The sequence below is a fragment of the Oncorhynchus mykiss genome, chromosome 2, assembly GCF_057628025.1.
Source record: "Oncorhynchus mykiss isolate SJ-2025 chromosome 2, ASM5762802v1, whole genome shotgun sequence".
Lineage (NCBI taxonomy): Eukaryota > Metazoa > Chordata > Actinopteri > Salmoniformes > Salmonidae > Oncorhynchus > Oncorhynchus mykiss.
The window spans coordinates 31,108,664-31,118,727 of NC_143023.1; the positions used below are offsets into that span (position 1 = coordinate 31,108,664).

At 41.9% G+C, this 10,064-nt stretch overlaps 1 protein-coding gene and 1 long non-coding RNA gene across 42 annotated transcripts in view; one reads left to right on the forward strand and one right to left on the reverse strand.

Moving 5' to 3' along the window:
- Positions 1–2,986, reverse strand: part of LOC100136303 (FBPL4) — a 26,158-nt gene extending 23,172 nt beyond the window's left edge. For 10 of the 41 annotated variants that reach the window (XM_090185236.1, XM_090185216.1, XM_090185201.1 and 7 more), the window contains exon 1: positions 2,551–2,955. In XM_090185236.1, coding sequence (XP_090041362.1) covers positions 2,551–2,572 — 22 coding nt within the window. In that variant the 5' untranslated portion in view covers positions 2,573–2,955. 41 annotated transcript variants of the gene reach the window in all.
- On the forward strand, positions 2,478–9,682 carry LOC149985050 (uncharacterized). Its single transcript, XR_016485960.1, has 2 exons — positions 2,478–3,819; positions 6,475–9,682. It is a non-coding gene; the product is annotated as an uncharacterized LOC149985050 (long non-coding RNA).
- The last annotated feature ends 382 nt before the right edge of the window (positions 9,683–10,064 follow it).

Here is a 10,064-nt window from a genome sequence, read left to right on the forward strand (position 1 = left end):
CCATAAGCAAACAGGAAAATGCTCATCCAGAAGCGGCACTCCTAGTGGCCGGGGACTTTAATGCAAGAAACCTCATTTCTACCAGCATGTTAAATGTGCAACCAGAGGAATGAAAAAAAACTCAAGACCACCTTTACTCCACACACGAAGACGCGTACAAAGCTCTCCCTCGCCCTCCATTGGGCAAATCTGACCATAATTCTATCCTCCTGATTCCTGCTTACGAGCAAAAACAAAAGCAGGAAGCACTAGTGACTTGATCAATAAAGAAGTGGTCAGATATCGCAGATGCTAAGCTCCAAGACTGTTTTGCTAGCACAGGATCCAGGATTCTTCCAATGGCATTGAGGAGTACACCAGTCACTGACTTCATCAATAAGTCCATCGATGACATCGTACAAAGGGAAGCACAGCCGTGAGCTGCATAGTGACACGAGCCAAACAGACAAGCTAATTAACTTCTAGGCATGCTTCGAGGCAAGCAACACTGAAGCATGCATGAGAGCATCAACTGTTCCGGACGACTGTGTGATCCCGCTGTTCGTAGCCGATTTCACCTTTAAACAGGTCAACATTACCAGGACGTGTACTCCGAACATGCGCTGGCCAACTGGCAAGTGTCTTCACAGACATTTTCAACCTGTCCCTGCCTGAGTCTGTAATACCAACATGTTTCAAGCTGACCACCATAGTCCCTGTGCCCACGAACACTAAGGTAACCTGCCTAAATGACTACCGACCCGTAGCACTCACGTCTGTAGCCATGAAGTGCTTTGAAAGGCTGGTCATGGCTCACATCAACACCATTATCCTAGAAACCCTAGACCCATTCCAATGTACATACCGCTCCAACAGATCTACAGATGATGCAATCTCTATTGCACTCCACACTGCCCTTTCCCACCTGGACAAAAGGAACATCTACGTGAGAATGCTATTCATTGATTACAGCTTAGCGTTCAACACCATAGTGCCCTCGGAGCTCATCACTCAGCTAAGGATCCTGGACTTCCTAATGGGCCGACCCCAGGAGGTAAGGGTAGGTACCCAAACATCAGCCACGCTGATCCTCAACACGGGTGCCCCTCTGGGGTGCGTGCTCTGTCCCCTCCTTTACTCCCTGTTCACCCATGACTGCATGACCAGGAACAACTCCAACACCATCATTAAATTTGCCGATGACACAACAGTGGTAGGCCTGATCTCCAACAATGATGAGACAGCCTATAGGGAGGAGGTCAGAGACCTGAACGTGCGGTGCCAGGATAACAACCTCTCCCTCAACGTGATCAAGACAAAGGAGATGATTGTGGATGACAGGAAAAAGAGGGCCAAGCACGTCCCCATTCTCATCAGCTGGGCTGTAGTGGACCAGGTTGAGAGTTTCTAGATCCTTGGTGTCCACATCACCAACAAACTATCATGGTCCAAACACACAAAGACAGTTGTGAAGAGGGCATGACAAAGCCCATTCTCGTCAGGAGACTGAAAAGTACTACAGCTGCACCATCACTGCCTGGTATGGCAACTGCTCGACCTCTGACTGCAAGGCACTACAGAGAGTAGTGCTTACGCCCCACTACATCACTGGGGCCAAGCTTCCCTCCATCCAGGACCTCTATACTAAGCGGTGTCAGAGAAAGGCCCTAAGAATTGTCAAAGACTCCAGCCACCCTAGTGATAGACTGTTCTCTCTGCTACCGCACGGCAAGCGGTACTGGAGCGCCAGGTCTAGGTCCAAAAGACTTCTTTACATCTTCTTCCCCCAAGTCAAAAGACTCCTGAACAGCTATTCAAATGGCTATCCATACTATCTGCATTGTTCCCCCCCCCCCCCCCCCCACCACCATCGAGAGCATCCTGCCTGACTAGTTGCATCACTGCCTGGTATGACAACTGCTCGGCCTCCGACCACAAGGCACTACAGGGGGTAATGCCTATGGTATCCAATATCATTGCGTAAAACACAGCATGGTCAAGATTCTGATTCACCCATGTGAAATTGAAAAACTGTCGAATCTCTGTATTGTTGAATTTATTTCAGTACACAACCCGAACACTTCTATCAATACCGTCTCCATCCTGATTTATTAGACAATTGCGTTTCAGACTCTTCTGACATGGGCGTTAACGGCTGGTTTTTGGGGGTGGACATAGGGCCATCAATCAAACTGTGCCGTCTACTTTATTCTCTATGACGACTATGTTTGTTACTATGCTGTACCACAGCGCCAGTAAAGGATTATATCTTTCTGGACCTTTGCCACCTTGGAAATTTGTGTCACTGGACTTTCTCAAATAGTAGTTGAGTACCCCTGCCCTAGGTTGACCAGGTGAAGAGGAAGCAGGGGATGGGGAAAATTCAAGAATGCCCCTGTAGGCTGTTGGACAATTACGTAGATTTCACCTGCCACTTCCGGGCAGTTTCAATCACCCACCTGAAGGGAGAGAGGCAGGGGAACGATTGTTCCATTTAAGACAGGGGATGAGGAGTGCTCAAGAGTTCGCTGAGGCGGACAGGGCTTTTAGTCAACTGAAGGCTCTGTTTACCTCGGCTCCCGTGCTGGCTCATCCTGATCCCTCTTTAGCGTTCATAGTTGAGGTGGATGCGTCCGAGGCTGGGACAGGGGTTGTGCTGTCTCACCCAGCATCTCTCCTCCGGACCTTACACGCTCCCACTCCACGAGGTACTGAAAGCCCCTCGCCTGACACGTCAAGTCCAGTATGGATCGGACTGCATACGCCGGTGGCCCCCTCGATGTCCTAAGGGGGTGGAGGAACTTCCCACACCTCAGACTCCTGGAGTGGACCAGCTACCACCTGCCTGAGGAGAGACACATGGAGCGAGGAGTTAACACGGTAATCTGGGGGAAGCTGTAAACTGTAACAGGCTCCAGGACACCATGTGGGAGAGCTGCTAACAGGTCTTGGAGGACTTTATGTTCAAGGGGACTTTGTTGTTTGTTTTGAGTAAATGTGGGGTTTTATTTATTTTTGTGTGAAATATTGGCTTTTGGTGGATCTTTGTTGCAACAGAGCTTATGTCTAAAATGTTTGATGAGAACACGTGGCAAATTGACTTTGTGCTGTATGACTAAGTCTGAGAAAAGATGACCTGCTCGCAAACACAGACATGGCTGGTGGCCCATGAGCAAGTTTTTTTATGACCTTTGTGCTGTTTCTCTGTTGTCATAATCAATATTGAGCATTTGGCTGACCAGTGGTTGACATTCAAAGTCCAACTTTCATCATCAAAGAGAGTGAGACCTGCTCTGACTGTCAGTCACTCAGTCAAAACCGAAAACGTAATGAGGGTGCCAAAAAAGGGCTCTTGAGGCCGATGTTGCGAAATGTGTGAAATTAATCTACTTATTTCCTAAAAGTTCTGGTTCTGCTGGTCCGAGGCCTGTGTCTCTGAGAAATGACAGATCATTTGCTGTGGTGCAGTCGAGGTAGGAAGAAAATAGAGAAAGACACACACTTACTGACACAAATCATGTAGGTTACTACTGCCAGTTAGGCCTAATATTTTGACGGTATATTGTATGAAATATACAATATACAGACACTATGTATATACAATATACAGGCAGTACAGAGGGTAGTGTGTACGGCCCAGTACATGACTGGGGCTAAGCTGTCTGCCATCCAGGACCTCTACACCAGGCGATGTCAGAGGAAGGCCCTAAAAGTTGTCAAACCCCAGACACCCCAGTCATAGACTGTTCTCTCTTCTACCGCATGGTACCGGAGTGCCAAGTCTTGGACCAAAGGCCTTCTCAAAAGCTTTTACCCCCAAGCCATAAGACTCCTGAACAGGTAATCAAATGGCTACCTGGACTATTTGCATTGTTCCGCCCCCCCCTAACCTCTCTTTTACGCTCCTGCTACTCTCTGTTAATCATATATGCATAGTCACTTTAACCATACCTACATGTACATACTACCTCAATTAGCCCGACTAACCGGTGCCTGTATATATCCTCTCTTTTTAGTGTTGTTTTTTTATTTCTTTACTTATCTATTGTTCACCTAATACCTATGTTTTACTTAAAAAATTGCACTGTTGGTTAGGGCCTGTAAGTAAACATTTCACTGTAAGGTCTACCTACACCTGTTGTATTTGGCACACGTGACAAATAAACTTTGATTTGATTTCATAGCCACTATGCCAACTATGGAAGGGGGATTCAGGGGAACATTTAGACACTGGGCAATGTGCAATATAGCCTAACAAGTCATTAGATTGGCTTTTTAACAACACATAGGTAAGGCAATAGCAGCCATCTACTAGACATTTACACAGTTCGTTTTACTAAACACAAGTCATCATGCATTACAATAAAGGTAAATTAGGGAACTGTATATGTTAATTGTTTAATCAATGTATATTTGCTTCTGAATCTCAGTCTCTTCAGCCCATGTAAGTGAGTTTATGACCTGTAGTAACAATTGACTCTGGTGTCGGCTTACATCACATAGCCACCCCAATGAAGGCTGGAAAGTCCAGCCTTCATTGGAGTCAGGCGCAGGACACAGATATGAGTAATAGTCCAAAATGTACTCAAAATATAAGTAAAGTTCCAACAAGGAAAAACACAATAATCCAGAGCACTAACACGAACCCACATGACAAACAATTACGCACAAACAGAGAGGGAAGTCAGAGGGTTAAATAAGGAACATAATTAATGGAATGGAAACCAGGTGTGTATGATGAAGACAAAACAAAATGAAAATGAAACATGGATCGGTGGTGACTAGAAAGCCGGTGACGTCGACCACTGTACGCCGCCTGAACAAGGAGAGGGACCAACTTCGGCAGAAGTCATGACAGAAGTCTTTAGTGAGAGGTCTAACACTTTAATATTTAATAATTATTCCCCTCCAAATTCTAATTCCTTACCTGTAAAAAAAATGTCTGGTGTCCCATGCCAAATACAATTTAAAATATTTTCCTCATATAATTTAAAAAACAGGTCATTAGGTGTAGGCAGGGCCATAAGCAAATTGGTAAACTGGGATATGACTAAAGAGTTAATCAGGGTGAATTTTTCACAAATAGACAGGTTTTTTCCTTTCCATGGTAGCAAGAGTTTATCTATATTTGCTAACTTTCTATAAAAATGTATTGTAGTGAGAATTTATTTCTTTCGTGATATGAATACCGAGTATGTTCACTTCACCATCGGATCACTGTGTTGGTAAACTACACAGTAATGTAAAAGTTGTATTTTTTGTGACCCAATACATAATGTACTACATGTGTTATTATTTGGTTCTAATCCAGAGAGGTTAGATTCACTATGAGACTATGGAGGGATCCAAATTGTGGATGTAAAATAAAACATTATCAGCATACCTTTGATTTTGAGCCCTGGATTTTTAGCCCCTTGATATTATTGTTGGATCTGGTTTCAATAGCTAACATTTCAATGGCCATAATGAATAGATATGCGGATAGTGGACAACCTTGTTTCTCTCCTCGTGACAGTTTAAAACTTTCTGAGAAATAGCCATTTTTGACTATTTTACACCTTGGGTTACTATACATAACTTTAACCCATTGTATAAGAGATTGAAATATTCCAGGCATTTATGTATAAATTCCAGTCGTACTTTATTAAAAGCCTTTTCAAAGTCAGCTATGAATACCAGGCTTGATTTCCCAGATTTTTCATAGTGTTCTATTGTTTCCAGAAATTCTCAGAGATTATTGTTTTTTCACTATCTAATCAATGCATGGGGTTGTTCAATAGACAAGTATTTGTTTGAAATATATTACATTGATGGTTTCATTTACATTATAGTTATTTAGCAGACGTTGTCATCCAGAGCGTCCTTACATTTTCATACTTTTTTTCATACTGGTTCCTTGTGGGAATTGAACCCATGACCCTGCTAGCACCATTCTCTACCAACTGAGCAACACAGGATTTCAGAGAGACAAATAACCATGTTGGTTTTTTTTGCAAAACGCCTCACTCAGAGAAATTGGTAGTACTGCTAGGTTTTATACAGTCAAATGTAACAAAACAAATTACTAATTTTTTTGTTGTGAATCAGTACAGTAATATGAGATCTGTATGTAAGACATTTACATTCGACAGTCGTTTAACAGATGCTCTTATCCAGTGACTTACAGTTAGTGATTTGATCTTAAGATAACTAGGTAAGACAACTACATATCACAGTCAAATATACAGTATACAAACATTCCATTCCAGTTAAATAATGGACATGTAGCATTTTGCTAAACACATTATAATACACATCTAAAAATCTATGAATAAAATATCTGAGAACAGTAATATTTCACACACACGAAGGTACCCATAAGAAATACTTTCTAATGAAAAAGCACAAATGTGAAAAATATAGTGTTTTAGAAATAAACTCTTCATTTTATTCCACTTCAGATATTCTACTGTAGTTGATGTTTCACGTCTACTCACGCTCCCTCCCTCTCTCCAGAGCTCGAAGTCGCCGGTCTACTAACCACCGGTCCTGGCAACCCATCATTACGAACACCTGCGCCTCATCATTAGGCACACCTGAACTTCATCACCTCCCTGATTAATCCCCCTTTATCTAGCACTCCGTTGTTGTCATCCATTAGGCAGTATTGTTTCTGTGTTGTGTTTAGGCGCGACTCTTGTTCCTGTATCAACGCTATGTTTGTTCTTATTAAACTCACCCCCTGCTTCCTGACTCGCTGCATCTTCGTTACATGACTAAATTCAATTAGATTTGTAGTAGGTGTCCAACTTAAAATGTCTATATATCATATCTGATTTCGGTGGAATGCATTGAAATGCGTGGCTTTCTTGTGGCTTTCTTTTTGCAAATTAATTATTATTTGTTTGCACCTATTATGTTACTTAACCCCTTGAATGTCTCAATCAATCAGAGAAGGTTACTGCTGGCAGCCAGCACTACTGAATTATTTTTTGACTCTAAAATGACGACCAGGTCACTCTCTCCCATTTAACCTGTGGATTCAGTTACTATTACAAGTTATAACATTAGAATTATCTACAGTGAGAATGAATGGTGTCAGTCAAGGAACAATTGAGCAGCCAGGTCACCAGTGATACAAGTCAGCATTCGACACCGGGAGATGTGGCAACCGACCATTAGGGGCAAAAGTGAGCGTTATCTTCAAGTAGATTTCAGTTTTGCTAGAGCATTGTGGATGGGGATGGTGAATGGGCATACGCATCTGATTCCAAAGGTTGCATGTTCATATCCAGTGATAGGAATATTTGTTTTGTTTTAAGCCTATGCTAAACCTTTACCTTAACCATTCAGAGTTAATGCCTAAACTTAACCTTAAACACTTCGAAATGTGATGTTTGGAACAACATTTTATGTTTAAGAAACATGGATGAACATCTAATTCTGATGTGAGACCTTGTAGCAATTGAGGCCTGGAAAAATACACTAGACTGTAAAGATTACTCGCAGCCAAAGCCCCACCAATTATATATATATATATATATATATATATTTACTTAGACTTTTGTTACTTTCGTTGCTTTGTGCCTGTAACCCCCTGTTGTGTCTTTATCATTAAATGAAGACTTTTAGTTAATTAAAGATTCTCTGTAATTAGTATTACGTGATTAAATTGATTAATCATGTAACTGTAATTAACTAGGAAATCGGGACACCAAGGAAAATATTCAGATTACATAGTTAGAATTGTCCTAATTTAACTTTTCAAATATTTTCATTTCTGATCAATAGTCTTCTGAATTAATGAATTAATTATTTTACCTCACGTTAAGTCTCATTCCAAACGTCGTAAATTGCTGGTTATCTGCACAAACCCAGTCTTCACTATGTGTAACAGTTTTCTTCTGGGAAAAGAGAGGCGGACCAAAATGCAGCGTGGTTAGTTTTGTACATCTTTAATAAAGATGAAAGTACAACAATCTACAAAACAAGAAACGTGAGAAAAAGAAAAAAAAAACCCAGTCCTAAATGGTGCCACAAAGACAGGAACAATCACCCACAAGAGACCTAAAGAATATCGCTGCCTAAACATGGTTCCCAATCAGAGACAACGATAAACTCCTGCCTCTGATTGAGAACCACCCTAGGCAACCATAGACTTACCTAGAGTACTACTCTAACCACAATCCCATAACTACAAACAACCCCAGACAAAACAAACCACATAAATCCCCATGTCACACTCTGGCCTCACCAAAATCCTAACGAAAACACAGAATACTAAGGCCAGGGCGTGACACTATGAGTCATCCATACATCAATTATCTTAAATAATTTATTTATTAACTAACTAAACAATCACAGAAGTGCACACACAAACAAACAATGTAAATATGGTTACAAGAAATGATACGGGAATGTGCCCTAGTGGGCTAAACCGGCATGGCGGCTTGGTGTACAAAAGGGAAGTGGGGGTCGACAGAGATAAGACAACACAGTTGATAATTATAACAATTGAAATGCTAATCCTTTGCACATGAACCCTCACTCATTCTGGAACAATTGCAATCAATATATATATTTACGCTCAGTGTGTCGTCGGGGTCTCTGTTGAAAAGTTTGTTTCTGTTGGAGAGTTTGTCCGCCCTCTCTGTCGTGGTTAGAATGGACAGTTCAGAGTGACATTCATTCATGTCGTTATGGATAGATGTTTCAGTGGTTGTCGGTCTTCGCGTTCAATGATACCGAATTCCTAGCTGCAGACTAGTAATTAATATCAAAGACTTGTTCTTATTCTGTCGGTATCGATAGTCTGAGAGTTTAACCACGTGGGATGGTTAAAAGATTTAGCAGTCTGGTCTGCAACCTTTGTCCTCTCGTAATTGGTCTGTTGAGAAATTCTCAAAGTGGGGTTTTTATTCGGAACATCGAAAAGGGCTGTCTCATGACGCCCGGTCCTGTCTGTACCCCTGGGGGCTTGCCAAGGACTTAGTGAAACTTTTTAGGGAATTGGAGTTTCCTTCATTAAACAGTCCAAAATCACATTACACAATTTTACAAACAGTATCATCCTCACTCATTCATCTTATACAACAATTAGATGTAAACCTCATACTTGAGGCTATTATATAAACAGCGTTGTTACGGATACAAGTATCCTGTGGGTATCCTGTGTGTGTGTGTATCCTGTGTTGTTTTCTCTCCTTCTCCCCTCACAGGTGAAAATCATCACTCCCCAATCAGTCAACAATCAATCATCAATCAGAAGACACACCTCCTCCTGTTTCCTACCCTATCACAGTTCCTTTCTCTTGGTTTAAAAACCCCATCAGTTGTTTGCTCTAGAGCTCAATCTCTCTGTTTCACTCTCTTTGTGTATTAACCTCGCTTTTGTTTGAGCACCTCCATATCACTTTGTCATCACCTGTGAGTATTGTTTTTGGTTATGGTGTTTGTTTGTTGCTGGTGGGAAAAGGGGAAACCAAGACAAGTCGCCCATGGGCATACACTACCCGTAGGTAGACTTTGTTAAATACACTAGTTAGAACTGGGCGGACCACCCACTGTATTTTTGGTTAGTTAGTTAGCTGTTGTTAAAATGGGCTAGTCTAGCTTAGGGGTGTTTTGAATACTTATTGTTTCTTTCCTTGGGTCCAGCTCAGCCCCTTTTCCTGCTCCCCCCATTACCGTGTGTTTATAAATAAACCTTGAGTTTGACGGTAAATTTCAGTTGTCGTGGTTATTTCGTTCACACTTTTACTTTGTCACTATTATAATTTGCATGAGTTATGTTACGGGTCTCATTACCATCCCCCCCCTAGATAGTCGGGGCAAAAGGGATTCGTAACAAGCGTTATGGTAATGTGGCCGTATTGTCTCCCATGAGTTTCACCAAATTGTACCAACCGGACCAGTTCGTAGCTGGATTCTTCACCGATCTTTTAAACCTTCTACGGAACATAAATGTTGTTCGGACCTCAAGTTCTGTGAGTTGGAAGAAATTCCTTTGTTCTCTATGAAAATTCACTCTGTCTCTATACTGTGGCCATGAGGAGATAATCTCCTCCAGGAATGTACAACCTCTGAGCACAGCAGCCTGGGTGTAG